The sequence below is a fragment of the Boleophthalmus pectinirostris genome, unplaced genomic scaffold (assembly GCF_026225935.1).
Source record: "Boleophthalmus pectinirostris isolate CB_2022bp ecotype Guang Dong unplaced genomic scaffold, ASM2622593v1 HiC_scaffold_19, whole genome shotgun sequence".
NCBI classification, from domain to species: domain Eukaryota; kingdom Metazoa; phylum Chordata; class Actinopteri; order Gobiiformes; family Gobiidae; genus Boleophthalmus; species Boleophthalmus pectinirostris.
Genome location: NW_026571140.1, coordinates 2,373,308 through 2,390,530, shown reverse-complemented (window position 1 = coordinate 2,390,530; position 17,223 = coordinate 2,373,308). Strand labels below are relative to the sequence as shown.

At 38.2% G+C, this 17,223-nt stretch overlaps 1 protein-coding gene across 1 annotated transcript in view; it reads right to left on the bottom strand.

The window, feature by feature from the left end:
* Positions 1-17,223, bottom strand: part of itga11a (integrin, alpha 11a) — a 137,795-nt gene that overhangs the window by 65,223 nt on the left and 55,349 nt on the right. The window contains exons 11-13 of the mRNA XM_020940643.2: positions 13,488-13,632; positions 4,874-5,022; positions 1,074-1,217 (exon numbers count right to left, since the gene is read on the bottom strand). Coding sequence (XP_020796302.1) covers positions 1,074-1,217; positions 4,874-5,022; positions 13,488-13,632 — 438 coding nt within the window. The remainder of the gene's footprint in view (positions 1-1,073; positions 1,218-4,873; positions 5,023-13,487; positions 13,633-17,223) is intronic.

The following is a 17,223-nucleotide window of genomic DNA, read 5'->3' as shown; positions in this document are numbered from 1 at the left end:
GAGTGGAGTTTAAACAGGTGTGAGTCTATTAGGACCAGGTTAGGATGATTAGTGCTTGTAACTGCCAGTGTGTGTGTGTGTGTGTGTGTGTGTGTGTGTGTGTGTGTGTGTGTGTGTGCGTGTGTGTGCGTGTGTGTGTGTGTGTGTATGGAGCAGTATGTGGGTCACTTGGAAGGAAAAAAATCTACATAAAGAAGGATGACGAATGTTGTTCTAGTGACTCGTAGAGCGTACTGGAAATGGGGCAGACAGGCCTATTACACTTACCTGTACATACTCAATCACCCCGATCACTTTTTCTATCCACTATTATTTTTTAATATAAAATTATTTCTAAAATGTTGGTCAGGTATTTTTGTCTTGGTCTAGTGTTGGTCTAGTCCAGGTTTAGTTCCAGGCTTAGTCCCTGTGTTGTGTAAGAATACAGCTTAAAAATCACATAAAAATAACATTTCTAGTGAAGGGTCCACTAGAGGTCTGCACGAGACAGAATTTTCAGTCCCACTCCTGCCCGCACCCGCACTGTGGAGGCCCGATCCCGCCCGCTCCCGCAATATTTTGTCCCGCTCCCGCCCGCAAATCCCGCAAGATGGGGACATTCACTTTCTTCAAATTCACTCTATCAAACACAGAGAAGCAGAAAGGAAAACAGTGGTCCCCAATCTTTTCTGAGCCACAGAGCGGTTTTATATCAGACGATATTTTGCAGATCGGAGGGAGTAGGAGGAGGTGCGGCAGTCTGGCGGCATGATTAAGTCCTGGCTACATCCTGTTTTAGTCCTGGTTTTAGACCTGGTTTTAGACCTGATTCTAGACTTGGTTTAGACCTGGTTTGATTCTGGTTCAGTTCAGTTTGGTTCTGCACGACATACGGGAGGGGGAAAACATGTGTGAAAGAAACAAAACACAACTCCAGGTGTGTTTGTGATGAGGAAACAACATTAGAACAGATCAGAAACAGTGTAACATGGGCCCTTTAATGTATATTTATATCATACTGAGACGGCTGTGATTTCAAAATGTAAAAGAAAAACAGTTCTTCATCCTCCTGTGAGATCCTGGTGTGTGGTTACCTGCTCGGTGACTCTGTAGATGTAGACCTTTCCTTTCTCCATGCCGGCGCTGAAGAACATGGGAGCGGCCACCAGCAGGTTATCGGTCACTCCGTCTCCGTCGATGTCCACAGGAGCGATCTCACTGCCGTAGTACGAGCCGATCTGGACAAGAAGAAGATTACACTCATTGTGTATTTCATGTCAATACATTCCATAGGTCTAAAACATTTGCCTTTTACCTATTCATTTTCATTTAATTTTGTTTGTTGAATATTTTACCAGGTAAGTCAATTGAGAACACCTTCTTATTTGCAATGATGACCTGACCAAGAGGCACAAACAGAAAACACTCAAACATAAACCAGAACATGAAACAGTGAATAGAGACATGAGACAATGAAACATTTGCACATTAAAGATATAAAAGTGTTAAAAGCATGTGCAATGATCCTGTAAAATACTTGAATACAATGATTGGGAGGACTCTAGTTTTAATCAAAAGCTCTTTTGCGGGGTGTTTGAAACGATACAGGAAACCTATTCTTAGTTTGGTTTTAGTGAGCAGACTGTGAATGTGTCAAAATGAAATGAAGAATCTAGCCCAGGGGTGTCAAACTCAAATTCACAGAGGACCAAAATTCAAAACTGGGATAAAGTCGTGGGCCAAACTAAATATTTATTGAAAAATTTCAACAACATCTGCATGTTTTTTCTTCTTTGAAGATCTGTAATGTTAAACTTTTTCTTATTCAAATAAATGTTTGATAATAGTTTTACTTAAACACTGAATCCAGAACAAGCAGAATGTAAAATAATAACAAAAATTTAAATAAATAGTGTTTCTATAGTCTATCTGTAGCCGGCGGGCATACATATTTGATATGATCTCGTGGGTAAAATATAATTAGATCGGGGGAGCAGGGAGAATCCAGTGCTAAGACAAGTATGGTGTCATCTGTGTTAGATTGTCCAGTGGTTTGTGTGATGTTGTTAATATAGACATTGAACAGGGTGGGTCAAGAACAGATCCCTGGGATTTAAAGGGTCTATTTTATGGTATCTACTGATCTATGTTCTAATGTAGTTTCCTCATCACACACAGAGCTGGATTGTGTTTTGTTTCATTCACACGTGTTTAACACACAAACCTGCACATTTAGGCTTAGTTTTTCTCTCAAACTGAAAACACTCTATTCCACCTTGTGATGTCATGTGGTAATACAGGAATTCCATACACCTTCACTAGAATCATGTGGATAATTTTAGCCTTGAAATTATCCAAATAAACTAAAGGTAAGCGGTAGATTAAAACTGAAATTTAACACTACATGACATCATAAGATGAAACAGCATTTTGAGCTTTGGTTTTGTAAACAGACTAACAAATCAGAACTACTCAGACATGTCTATGAAACGAAACACAAGTCCAGGTCTGTTTTTGAGGAGGTAACAACATTCTAACATGGCTAAAGCTCATAAGAGTCCATTTTGTGTAATACAGGACCTTTAAGTTCAGCCATCCAGTAACTAATTCAGACAAAATTACTCATTACATATTTTTATTATTTTATCTTGTGACACTATAAAGTCTCATCCATTTGTAGCAGTCTAAAATAAAAGTTTTATACAGAATAACACAGGAAGGTTGTAATTCTTTGCTTTTTGCCAATTATGACCAATAAAAATAATCTTCCAGGCCTATTTTTATTATTTTTTTGATCAAATAGAATTTTTTTCCTATTTAATTTGTTTTTGTATCCAAGAAATTTCAAGATTTTGATCTCAGATTGTTTCATTCTTTTCAACAGAAGTCAAGTGGTATTTATACAGTAGATATATTTACCACATATTAACAGTAATTGCTCAGTAATAGTCCAGACTTTGAAAGTATTTGAAATTCAGGAGCTTAATCTTAGGAGTCGATCAGACTGAGCTTTGAAAAGCAGCCTGGATCCGCCGCTCCGTGTTCCTTTTCATATTAAAAACACGTGCACTTAAAAATAACTCTTTTTTTTATGCTTAGTTTCCCATGACTTAAAAGAAAAGTGCTGCTGCTGAAGGCACACGTGTCACTGGACACGTGCCAAGCAGAGGGTAGAGGTCCAGCACTGACCTAAAGGAACAAACTTAAAGGAACGAACCTAAAGGAACAAACCTAAAGGAACAAACCTAAAGGAACAAACATGAAGGAACGAACCTAAAAGAACGAACCTAAAGGAACGAACCTAAAGGAACGAACCTAAAGGAACAAACCTAAAGGAACGAACCTGAAGGAACGAACATGAAGGAACGAACCTAAGAGAACGAACATAAAGGAACGCGTCAAGAGCCACATGCTTCAGTACTGACTGTTTTTCTTCTTTTGCGACAAGTGTAAAGCTTTAGTTGCAATATATCAGGCATGTCCAAACTATGGCCCGGGGACCAAATGCGGCCCTCAGACAAATTTTTCTTGGCCCTCAGACTTCCAGGTGAAATGGCCCAAATTATCTTGCATCAATTAAAAAAATATTTTTTTACTGCAAGTTTTTTGAAAGTCTACCTTGATAAAGCTCATATTTCAAATTTAGTGTGTGGTTTTAAGGATCTTAGCATGAATAAAGGACTGATGGCTCATTTGAATGTGTTAAACATGCACAGATTTCAGTTATTCCCTGTACTGAGCTCCAGTCTACAGCCCTCGATCGGCCCTCTGCTTCATCTGTGTTTAGAGATGTGGCCCTTGATGAAAAAACTTTGGACACCCCTGCAATATATTATATTATATATATACTATATATATATATATATATATATATATATATATATATATATATATATATATATATATATATATATATATATATATATATATATATATATATATATATATATATATATATATATATATATATATATATATATATATATATATATATATATATATATATATATATATATATATATATATATATATATATATATATATATATATATATATATATATATATATATATATATATATATATATATATATTATATATTATATTTGCTACAATGAACCTACCAGTGTATTCTCATAATACTGTGGGAAACAGAAATGTGGCTATTTTATTTACAATGAAAACATTACAGTTCTGGGACAGTTAGACCTAGATTTATAAAACACTTGGGGCGGGCCTTGTTTTTTCACTAATCATAAAGCTGGGTTCCTGAGCACCAGTCCATGTAGTGAGTGTATATGTTAGTTGTAGTTCTTCCCTAAAGAGACCCAGGCTTAAGCTTTCACATTTTCCACTTCTTCTGACTCGTTAGAAGAACATTATTGCAGCTAAATACACATTTCCATCCATTTTCACTCCATATGACTAAGACATTATGTGATAATCTTTGATGATGAATGCCCCGACTTTTCCTTCTTTACTCTCTGCTGCAGCAGCATAAACCACCAGCCTCCTCAGCTTCTCCATCTTCTCTGTACACTCTGTACACTGTATATCTGCACTAAACTCCCCTGGTATGTTGTGTACCTGCTGTCCTCTGAGGGGGTTGTGTACCCGTTGTCTTTTTGAGGGGGGGGGGGGTTGTGTACCCGTTGCCTTTTTTGAGGGGGAGGGGGGGTTGTGTACCCGCTGTCTTTTTGAGGGGGAGGGGGGGTTGTGTACCCGCTGTCCTTTGAGGGGGAGGGGGGTTGTGTACCTGTTGTCTTTTTGAGGGGGAGGGGTGTTGTGTACCTGTTGTCTTTTTGAGGGGAGGGGGGGTTGTGTACCTGCTGTCCTTTTGAGGGGGAGGGGGGTTGTGTACCTGCTGTCCTTTGAGGGGGAGGGGGGGTTGTGTACCTGCTGTCCTTTGAGAGAGAGCAGGATGCTGAGTTCTCCGCTGTTCTTCAGAGTGAACACGATGACTTTTCCTGTGTGGTTGAAGCGTGGAGCTCCTGCCACCAGCAGACGCCCGCTCCGGGCTGACACCACTGACGTCACAGTGTAACCTGGAACAACAGCACCCGCTTTCAAACTGAGGAAAGAACATGGGATGTTTTTTGGGGGGGGGGAATTAACGATATTATTGTGTCTTGTGTCAAGATTTGGTTCATGCCTAATGGAACATTTGAGTGAGGACAGAAAATGAACTGTGATTACATTACATTTCAATTGCCTGGGATCCAGAAAACACACCTCTTAAATACTTTATGAAGATGTGAGTCTGGTCTCCAGGGAATCTGTCCATTTTCAGATGGGCGGGATTAACAAGTGGATTCACATGGTTGGTCCAGAGGAAGAAATATCACAGAGGAAAGGTGTATTTCTGTAGAATCAATGAGTGAAGCATTAAACTGTCATTTTGTTCAGAATGACAGAGCTCCTTTGTTTCAGCTCATGCATCACTGAAATAAACAAATCTGATCATATGGTAGTGTCTGAGCCTGACTTGAAGCACGTCCTTGGCAAAAGACTGAGAGTGTGAAACTGAGAAAAATGACTTGTTTTGTCCAGACAAAAGTATAACAGGTAGGGCTCCCAAAATCTGACTAGTTGCTATAATGAAGAAAGTTCCTATTCTCTGTCTTTGTATCATAAGCCAAAAATAAGTTTTGGCAAAGGCCAAAGGCAGAAACTGACATGATCATTATTTGCTTGATTTTGCCACGACTTCCATTCATTATAAGACAAACACCTCACCAAGTTCCAGTCATCATGTGTTTGTTTGAAATAATCTAGAAGAGTTTTGGATTTCCTGTTTAGTGTTGATCAGGATCGTGCTGCGACACTTCCACAGTCAAACAGTTTGACACAAGTGACTCTGCAGTTTAGTACATATAGTACGTTAAGACCCTGAGCCAAGGCTGCAACAAAAAGAAGGAGGCCAGAGGTTGGATTTTAAAATCAAATACATTTATGAACTAAATCACAAACAAAACATACACTGTTTCTGTATCTATCTTTGCACAAAAACATATTTTTGCCTCATGATACAAAGACAGAGGACAGGAACTGACAGATAAGGGTCAAAGGTCAATTTTGAGCTCAATATTTTTCACTATATTTATTCACATGATAAACGAGGCCTCAACACGACATGAACTCGTTTTTGACCGAACATGACGTTACGGCGTTCTGCATTTGTAGGGCAGAATACTGATATCCCTCTATATAAAAACACACAGATATTACTCTGGATTTACCAGACGTTCATTTTACATGATCCTAACTCTTGTGCAGTTCAGTTATTTGGCCACATTATACGTTTCTTACATAATGTCTTTAATTTATTATTTGTCAACAAGTGAGTAATTTCAGGTGTATGGAAATAGAGCAACAGTGGTGATCATTTATGCTCACCACATCAACACAAAGTTTATGACTTTTTTTTTAAACTCCTCACAATAATATCATATTTTTCAATTATCAATGTTGGGGAGTAACAGATTACATGTACCAGAGTTACATAATCAGAGTACAAATTATGAGTAACTGTATTCAGTTACAGTTACTGTTTCAATGAGTGGTAATTGGATTACAGTTACTTTTTTGAAATAAATGGATTACATGTACAATAAATGGATTATATACATATATATATATATATATATATATATATATTATATATATATATATATATATATATATATATATATATATATATATATATATATATATATATATATATATGGTTAAGTAAAGACTGGTCTTTTTATTGTCTTTTAACAGACAAAATGTCTCATGTTAAGATCCTAGTCTTTGCTTCTCTACAGCAACTAATTGCCTGTTAATGGAGACTTGGGCTCAACAGCCAATTTGAAGAAAACAAACAATCTGCAGGATGTGGTTGGTACATTCATGTAGTTTTAAAACGCATGACAATATCAAGTAATCCAAAGTATTCAGATTACGTTACTTGCCTTAAGTAATTATTGAATTACGTTACAAACTACATTTTAGGGTATGTAATCTGTAATCTGTAGGGGAACACATTTTAAAAGGAACCTTCCCAACCCTGTCGATTATAGAAGACAGTGTAGTTGTGAGTGTACATGCTGTTCAGTTCATCTCTTCATAGAACAATATATTAACTAAATAACTGCCACCTTTGCTATTAGGTTTGTATTACTTTTGCAAATGTCAGAATGATTGATTCAAGCCCAAGTCAAAATAAAAAAAGTGTTTCATATTTTCCAGATCAGTGAAGCCACAAAGAAAAAACTGACATCCTTAATATTATTCTGTTCTTAAATGTTCCCGCAATTATTATTTGCTTTTGCTGCATGACTTGAAAAGTGATTTAGACATGTTATTTTTGGGATAAGAACACATTTGTAGATCTAGTTCTTCCATGTATCCCTCTAAACCTGATAGGAGTTTATAGTGACATCCACAATCCTGATTAATAGTAAAATCCTTGGATAATCCTGCCACTCTACGCCCCGTGTGACGTATCTGACAGGCCTGGCTCCTCAGCTGTCTCCTCCGCCGTCCTGCGTATCGTGTTTCCTCTTAAACCCTCTTTCTCACTCGATATTTTTCCGTCTAAATCTTCCAGGCTTTTCCCAGCATTCACGCGTCTGTGCCCTCTCCCGGTCTGGCCCAGCTCCCTGGCTCTGAGCTCCAGGACCAGTCTCCGGGACCAGGCTGATGGTGAAAGCAGGAGGCTGGAGAGGAGCAGCGTGGGGAGGTGGGCCAGGCTGGGTTAGACTGGGCAGCCTGTGAAGTGTGCTGCTAAAGTCATGGGTCGCTCTCAACACCGGTCCTGAATAAAGCAACCTCCACCCAGAACCCATAAGAGAAAGGGCACCATTTAAAACGTCTTAATTTTGTACAAATGATATCTATTTTTTGTATTATAATTTAAGGAGGTGTTAGGGTGTATATTCTAAGTGGAATTAACTGCTAGACATATCTAGATCATAACATATCTAGATTCAGTTTAATTTTTCATGCTCTGAGGCTATGTTCAGACTAGGGATGGGCAGTCGATTAATCGATAATTGATCATTAAGAATTTCATCGATTACGTTCATTTTAATCGACAAACCGAATGTAGTTTGCTGTGTGTAGTGTGACCAAACAGGTCTGTACATGTGTCTCTGCATCAGAAGGAACGAGACACAAACACAAACAGTGGGTCAGTCTGTAACGTACTGAAGCACAAATGTGTATTTAACGATGATTTGTACAAGAACTTCCATGTTTCCGTTGCGTTCGGGACAAGTGGTGAGTCCATGTGCACAGTGTACAAAGCAGCACATATGTTTCAGTGTCCAGTGGGAAAAAAGTTTTGCCAGGTGAGAGTCGCTCAATGTGGATGACGAGTCCCAACCTCCCTCCCCCCGTACAGTGTCCTGGTTTTGACAAACACGAATCTGGTCACACTAACCTGTATTCACCTGAGTCATGTCTTTTAATCCGACAGAAATTGACCGCATCAGCGACACAAGAGCTGTAGTTTTATCTTCGCTTAGTTTATGCGGTTTTAAGTTTTGTTTCTGTGAGAGTTGCACAAAACTGAATTAAACACATTATAATGTCAAACGGGCTGATGTGGCTCTAGGTGGTTACAGTTTATATGTGGTAAAGTTGAATTTATTTATGCAGATTAGTAGTGCAGATAGTAATAATAATGATGATCATTTTAAATAAAAACGTTAATGATTAATCGATAATCGATCGTTAATTCTTCCGACGATCGATTAAGAAAATTTCATCGAATGCCCATCCCTAGTTCAGACTACAGGGCTTTACGCTCAAGTTGGATTTTTTTGTGAAATCTGAAATCGTTCACATTTCCATTTAAATGCAACTTGTATGTGATCCCCAGTGTGAGCTTTAAACTGACCGATATGGATTTTTTTACGGCCGATATGATACCAATAAAATGGGAGTTGGAGGTGCTGATAGTCGATATAAAAGCTGATATATTTAGTGATGTAAAAATTCACTGTAAATCTTCTAATGATTGTAAAACTTAGGTCTGGCTCTACTGGATTTTAAATTGGTTTGTTTAGGCAACAACTATTGTTATTCTGCCTCTTTACGTCATATTTAAAGACAGTAGGTCGGCCTAATGGCATTTTTGCATCACATTCTAGAAAGTACAAGAAGTAAGTAAGTATTAGCCTTTAGCTGTAAATGTGCATGTGCAGCAGTAATTAATTATGCATAAATTCCCAAAATTCATACCTCTATTCACAGCTCATTTACATATCAGTGCAGGTCCAGTAACATGTGCAGACACTATAGTCACTTTACACTAGGACAATGGAAGAAAACAGAGCTACAGCAGCTAACTGCTAAACACTGACAAAGAACTAAAAATTGTTTAAAAAACAACACATTTGCAACACTTACTGCTCACACAGGCTCCTCTCAGATCTCAAGTCTGTACTAATAATCGTCCTTTTAATCCTGACTCAAAATGATCGTCCATAAATATAATATAATCCAGCATGTTGACAGGAGCAGCACCGAATGACGGGACTCTGGGGTGTGTTCAGTGACACACACCCAGACAAATGACGTAAAATAAATACTGATGCGGAGCCACATATTAGGACATTTAAGTGTTTATAAATTGGATTAAATGAACATAGTATAATGAGGTATAACCTGCCCACATGAAATATCAGCCCATATCGGCAAGATTTAGGCCGATAGCCAATATCTCTCCAAGTGCCCATGTCGGCTGATAATATCAGCCAACCAATATTCCAATAACACCCGTCATTTGAAATAATATAACTAGTGAATAACTAACTAGACTATATCCTCCATATCGGGGGGTGGGGGCGAGCTAGTGCCCGCTAGATCCACACTGAGAACCGGGGGAGGGGAGTGATCTGCACAAATCGGCCGGCAATATTGACACTGGTTTAGCCTTGGTTTAGTCTCGATTCAGTCCTATACCAGTCCTGGATTAGTCCCGGTCCAGTCCTGATCCAGTCCTGGTTTAGACCTGGTTTAGTCCTGGTCTAGTACTGGTCTAGTTGCCTTTATACTAACTGCCCTTCCTATTTTTATAGCTGATTTTATGACATATCCAGTCGTAATATCAGTAAAACAGAGTCATTTACGGACTTCGCTTATCCCATGTGAATGTGCTGCAAGTAACATGGATGTGGGGTGGTAATTTACAAATTACTACATGTCCCCAGGTTGTACTTATCCCGTGTGAATACGGCTTTAGCCTTAAGACCTCTTCCTATGCCAATGTGCCATGTCTGTAATGTGTAAAGTAAAAATTCCAATGCAAATTACCTAATATATTTGACCAAACACAGACGTCCGGTGATAATACTAGTCTCGTGTGAATCTGCATCTCAGTGTTTGCTGTAATTGTGCCTTTTCTATCTCTTTTTTTCTTTCCGTGTTCTTTTCTCAGTTAATAGCCCTATTCACACGGGATAAATACAACCTGGGGACGTCTGGTAATTTGCAAATTACTGCCTCACCTTTGTGTTAGTTGCAGCGATAAGGGATAAGTGAAGTCCATGAATGACTCTATTTTACTGACACTGACACAGAGATTAAAAGAGAAAAGAACATGGAAAGAATAGAAAGAGACAGAAAAGGCGCAATTACAACAACAAACACTGAGATGCAAATTCACTAGTGTTATCACCGGACATTTGGTGAAATACAGTACGTCATTTGAGGCTGAATTTTTACTTTACAAATGACAGACATTGCACATTCACACGGGATTAAGATCTCAGACATCCTCCACAATTATTACAAATCACCAAATTTCCACAGGTAACACTAATCTTGGGCTAATAGCAGTAAAATAGAGTCATTTACAGACTTTGCAAATAACACAGAGGTGGGGCGGTAATTTGCAAATTACCAGACGTCCCCAGGTTTTACTCATCATCATAGGGCTTTAGACTTTAATAGCTCACACAACACATTATATTACAATAACAAAGAGTAAAAAAAAATATAAAAATTGTAAAAACCGTCCAAATAAGTAGCAATAAAAACATGGTGTCAAATAAGACATAAAGTATATAAATGTATGTACAGCAGTGTTGTGCAAGTTCACACTTTTTATGAACTAGTTCAAAGTTCAGTTCACACATGGTCAAAGTGAAAAGTTCACGTTCATAGTTCACAATTTTTATTTTGAACTAGTTCAGTGTTAGTTTATTTTATTTTTAGGTGAGATATGTAAATGAAAGACTGAACTTATTTTTCAAACTGACTTCTGACTAAACTGTGAGTATGTCACGTTGGGGGGTGGTTCATGTTTTCAGAGATCATATGTGTGCAGGTTTAGTCGTTTCACTCACTTTATTTATGTTGGTAACTATTTATTTTGGCTACTGTTGTGATGAAAAGACTGAAAAGTGTTTGTCTTTTGGATGCATGTACACTCAACGTTATTTTGCAGTAACAGGGATAATGCGTCTACATGCACCATGACGAAACCAGGATACTCAAAAAACCCGATCATACCTGGGACACTGATGTGCGTGTAAGCGCATTCAGTGAGTGGTACAGTGATTTCCGAGGAGATGCCAGAGCTGAAACGTGGGACCGTGAGGTCGCAACTCCAGTGTTTGACGCAGCTTCGTCTCCTTACACTACACACAGCAACCTACATTCAGTTTGTCGATTAAAAATGAACGTGATCGACAAAATTGTTAACGGTCGATTAGTCGAGTAATCATGCCCATCCCCACTTCACACTACATTACCCAAGCTGCACTGCACACACAAGTGCTCTCTGGTGAGGCTGTGCAGGAGGAGCCTGTGGGCAGTGAGTGACAGCGCAGCAGTTTAAAAAGTGCGAGCAGACCTTGTCACTCGACTCAACAGGTGAAAACAAATTCCAACGTTTAATTGAACCCCAACAGTGATGTATGTTGTTCATTTCACAGAATCTGAATAAATTCACGTTCAAGTTCTTGATTTACATATGCGTTGCGTTCAGTTCAAAGTGAACGTGTTTTTGAACTCGTTCATGTACGACACTGATGTACAGTAAGTAATCAGCATGCATCCGGATAATAAAACTCCTGCACATCGCATCAGGTTTGTGAAGTTGTAGTGTAGTTGTTGCGTATTGTCTTTAAAGAAAGAAATCTAGTATTTAAAGATTGTTCATGCATTTTTTATTACAGAAATATTTAAACATATTGGAAATGGAGAGAAATACAATGAGTTGATCAGATGGGTTCATTGACGACAGCTTCAACAGATTCTCTGGCCCTTTAAGAGCATTGAACATTTTAGGTCTCTAACACAATGCAGTGTGAAGTTATTGAGGTTATTAAGGTCACAAAACCACCATATTGGAGGTCAAACTGTCCATCTGGACAAACGTGTAGTATTTGTGTGTGATAAAATTTGAATTGAATTACAATGGTTTTGACCTGTGTTGTTGTTGGATGTTCTGAGTCAATCTGCTAAAGTAGGAAGCCAAAGTATCTTTCTGTCAGATGCTGGCTGATAAAGATCTCAGACAGAGGTGGAGAGCGGACATAAAAAGAGAGGGATGGAGCCCACTGAGTACAGTCGTCTGTACAGTCAATTCATTCATTTCACTTCTGGTAAGAGACCAGCTCCACACAAAAGAAGAAGGGATTTACACTAAATGAAATTATATATACCAAAAGTATTTTGGTATGAAAAATGATAAACCACTTTCACCGGATTACGTCCATCATTATTCAGGTACACCCCATCTCCAGTGAAAGCCAAAGCAAAACCTTCACTTATTTCCTATTGTGATGGAGCGCCTGTTCTTTACATTTATTTTGGACGAACCCGTGACAACTATGAAAGAAGATTTAACATGAAAAAAACACTGGATACTGGAGGTTAGGCACAGAGCGAGCTTTGATTAAACTAACAAGACAGTCCGTCGGATTTCGATCGGGATCTATTCCACAACCCAGGAGGACGACTTTCTAATGACGGCTGATTTAATGAGCTGGCGATTCAAACAGTTTTATGTTTTTTGCGCTGTTTAAATTCGCCGTGATTATATTGTAAACTGAATAACACCATCCAGATCAACCCCAATCGTGACCTCCAGTATGACCGCCAAAACATTAAATCATGTGACTGCCACGTCACACGCAAATCCTCACTAGTAGTAGAATTATTTACATTTGCAGTAACAAATACTAATACGAATACTTATTTGGAGGTATACTTGAGGTTCATGTTAGAAAACTGTGTCCAAGTAACTTTATAAATAAAATTACAATTTGAAAAAACTAGACTAAATTAATTATGAATGAGGAGTAGTTTAATCTGTCATATACGCTTGAAGACTTAAACTGGGGGGCCTAATTACTTGACTGAGACTAGTCCTTGGAAATTTGCATCCATCTATAATTATTAGTATTACATGAACATGAATATGCTTCGAAGCCTCAGAGCATTGATTTAGCGGTGTTCATTAATGTCAGGGATGCATAAGCAGGGCCAGGTGAGTGTGTGCGTCCCTCACCCAGATAGGCTCCGTGGTTCTTGAGCTCCTCGGGGAACTCCTGCGCGTACGAAGCCTTGGGAGGGATGACCTTTCCCTGCCTCGTCTCCTTCAGCACGGCCCCGTTCCAGTCGTAAGCTCCGACGGCCCCCACCAGAATGCCATCCTGCAACACGGCAACACAGCAAACTTTAGTACGTGTTTTTCTAGTTCTTAGTATAGCACAGCATAATTAGGTAACAGTTTTACATTTTGTTCATCATAAAATCCTGTATTGGGGAGTTGTAGTCGACATGGTGAAGGTCCAATAACTTCCTGATCAAAACCACAGAACTGAGAAACCTCGTCATTGTGGCTTTTTATTTATTATTTCATTTTTTTTAAAGAATGGCCACTGAAAATGCATGATTTAAATGTATCATTACGAAGCTGCTGATACAATACATACCTCAATACATAGGCCATGATACAATACTTATCTCAGTACAGTGCACTTTGATTTGATATGATATATTTCAAATCGATTCAATGCAGTTCAGTAAAAAATAAAGGCTAAATCATGGCTGTGATAGTAAAAGTCTGTGTTAAACCACTTCTTGTGCAAAGTTCAGCCACAGTGGTGCCAGTGGCAAAAAACTGTCATTGTGTCCTTAGGCAAGACACTTCACCCACTTTGCCTAATACAAAAGTGGTGTGAGCGTGAGTGATGGTGGTGGTCGGAGGGGCCGATGGTGCAGATTGGCAGCCTCACTTCCGTCAGCCTGCCCCAGGGCAGCTGTGGCTACAGTAGTAGTTTACCACCACTGAGTGTGGAGTGACTGAATAATGAACTGTAAAGCACTTTGGGGATCTTGAAAGGCACTATATAAATGCTATCAATCAATCAATCTTTGTCACTGACAAAATTTCTAAACTTTTCCATGACATTTCCATGACCTAAAGTGAATTTTCCCTGACTTTACGGCGCCCACATGTGTAGAATTGATCAGACTTTTAGGGCTTGTGAAATGTTAACCCTTTCGTCTCACCTTGTGATTTGATATTATATAGGGATGTAACAATAACTGAAATATCGTGATACTGTATCGTCAAAAGTCTCACAATAATATCGTGGGCTGTCACAATATATCGAATCAAAAATTATTTTGCTTAAATGCATGGTTTTATAGTAGTAACAGCTAAGAAACACAGGAACTGCATATCCCTGATTCATTTCAGTGCAAACAACATGAAGAAATATGTTTTTTACTTGAATTTTTGGGATTATGATGGAAATAATTCACACCAAAATCTTGTCAAGGTATTTTAAAAGCAAAAAACTGTCCTATCTACAATTATATTAACCTCTTCAAAATATAGTAATAATATTGTACCATGAGATTTGGATATCATTACATCCATAGTATTATAGTTTTTTAATATTCAGAATTCTGTCAGTGCATTTATTGTAACAAAACGACACAGACATTCAGAACTAATCATAATAGTCTGATGAAACTTAAGAGAACACTGTAGTTGTGTGAAATAGACTAAAATTTCATGACTTTTCTAAAACTTTCAGTGAATTTACAAAATTCCATGACTTTTCCAGGCCTGGAAAGTGACATTTTCAATTTCCATGACTTTTCCAGGATTTCCATGACTGTGGGAACCTTGAAACAACCAACAAAACTATAGAGTTTTAACAAAATAATTTAGTAAAATATACCAAAAAATACTCTTGGCAATATATCGATACAGCAGCCCACGGTATTGATACTGTGTCATCACATTAAACGATACAATATATCGATATTTCAATATTTTTGCCCACCCCTATTTATCACCTAATGAAAACTAAGTACAGCGATGTGGGCTGAGATAAGTGGTAAGTGAAGACTCAAATATACATCGAGTAATTGTATGTTTAATGCAGCTTTGCGCACATTTGTTTAAGTTTTACAGAAACAAAACTTAAAACCACATGGCTCATTTGCATAAACTATAAGCTCTGGAAAAAAAAAAAAAAAAAAAAAACATGTGCGCTGATGCGGTCAGCTTCTGTCAGACTAACTTACGGCTATGCGGCTTCGTAGTTTACCAAAGTCGTACTAAAACATTTTGACAGATTTTTGAGCTCCATGTACCACATAAAGGATTTTAAGTGCACCTTATAGTCCAAAAAATATGGTAACTGTCTAGAATATGTCCCCTTTAAAACAAGTTTCAGCAGAATGTTCCTTTAAACCACACAGCAGAGACTATACATACTATACATTCATTCTGTTGTTATCACATTTTATATTCTACTTCTTCATGATAGAGCATTCAAATATTAGGTTATTCACTGGCATTTCACTGAGTTTAAAGGAAATCAGGCATTTGACTTAGCGCCTCATGTAACTTATTCAGCGCCTGGGGGCCAATCCCCGTCTTTAGCCAGGATGTTGGTCAGGAGTTGGCAGGAGGAGAAGCCCATTGTACATGTTTAGGCTGATGGGAGAAACAGCCGCATGGAAAGCCACCAGACGTAAGGAGAACATGCAAGATTCACACAGATAGACAGTTTTGAAATTGAACCCAGGATCTTTTTGCGATGAGTTCAGTAGCAAATTAATAGTATGCCCCCTGGAGTTTCCATGGTTCAGAACATAAGCCTCACGCTGGTTGGTGTAGCTTTAACCCTGAGCGCTCCTGACCGCTGTAGCTGTACTGACCGCGCACATACCTCTCTCCTCTGACACTGTGAGCCTCTGTGGTTGTGGTCAGAACAGTCTCCATGGTAAATCATTGAACCCCAAAACACTACAAGCTTATAAAGGCTGACCTACTTTAGACTGAAGGGAAAAGGATTTAGATTCTTTATTAAAAACTTGTCATGGCCATTACTAGTGTTTCAATATGTATGAGCTTTGTGATGTTTCCTCATCGAAAACCTGGAGTTTCTGTGACACTATATAGTAACTACACTACTTACACCGTATTTTTGTACTATTAGACGTGCTCTTAAGCCTCCAACCCCATCACAAAACTGTGTAACATATTAACGTCTATTCAGTCTGTTTTTCTTTAATCTGTTGTAATGACTATAACTTGACTTTCATGATGAAATGTTGGTTCCTGGTCTCTGATTTTATAAAATACATTTCCCCAAAAAGTGTGATTTATACTCCGGTGCGGCTTATATATGTTTTCATCAGTTCTTCATTATACATTTTTTGGCTGGTGTAACTTACACCCCGGAGCAACTTATAGTCTGAAAAATATGGTACTTAGACCATGATCCTTTGCTCTGTTTCAGAGCCGACTACTAGTACATGAAGAAATAACAATTATAAGCACCTTTAAATCTTAATTCTTTGATTAAGACAGAACCAAAATCTTGTCAAGGCATTTTAAAAGGAAAATGCAGTATATTCACATTTCTGTTAGCCTCCACAAAATAGCACAATAAATATCGAACCGTGGGCTGCATGAAAATATCGTACAGAGAGGACTGGATATCGTTACATCCCTAGATGACAGCCTCACCTCCAGAGTATCAATAATGAACAAATTAGTTTATTATGAATGTTCCAGACTTAGTCATTCCTAAATGAAGGAGTGAGAGTTAGAGTTAGGGTTTTAGATAAACTGTTTTTAACCATTTATTTGGTCTTAAATCTTCTTGAAGGTAAAAATGATACAGGCCCCCATGTTGTGATGTCATCAGGTGGTAATGAAGAAGAGCTCCTCGGTGTTTTTGTCACCTTCACCAGACTCAAATTGATCCCTTCAG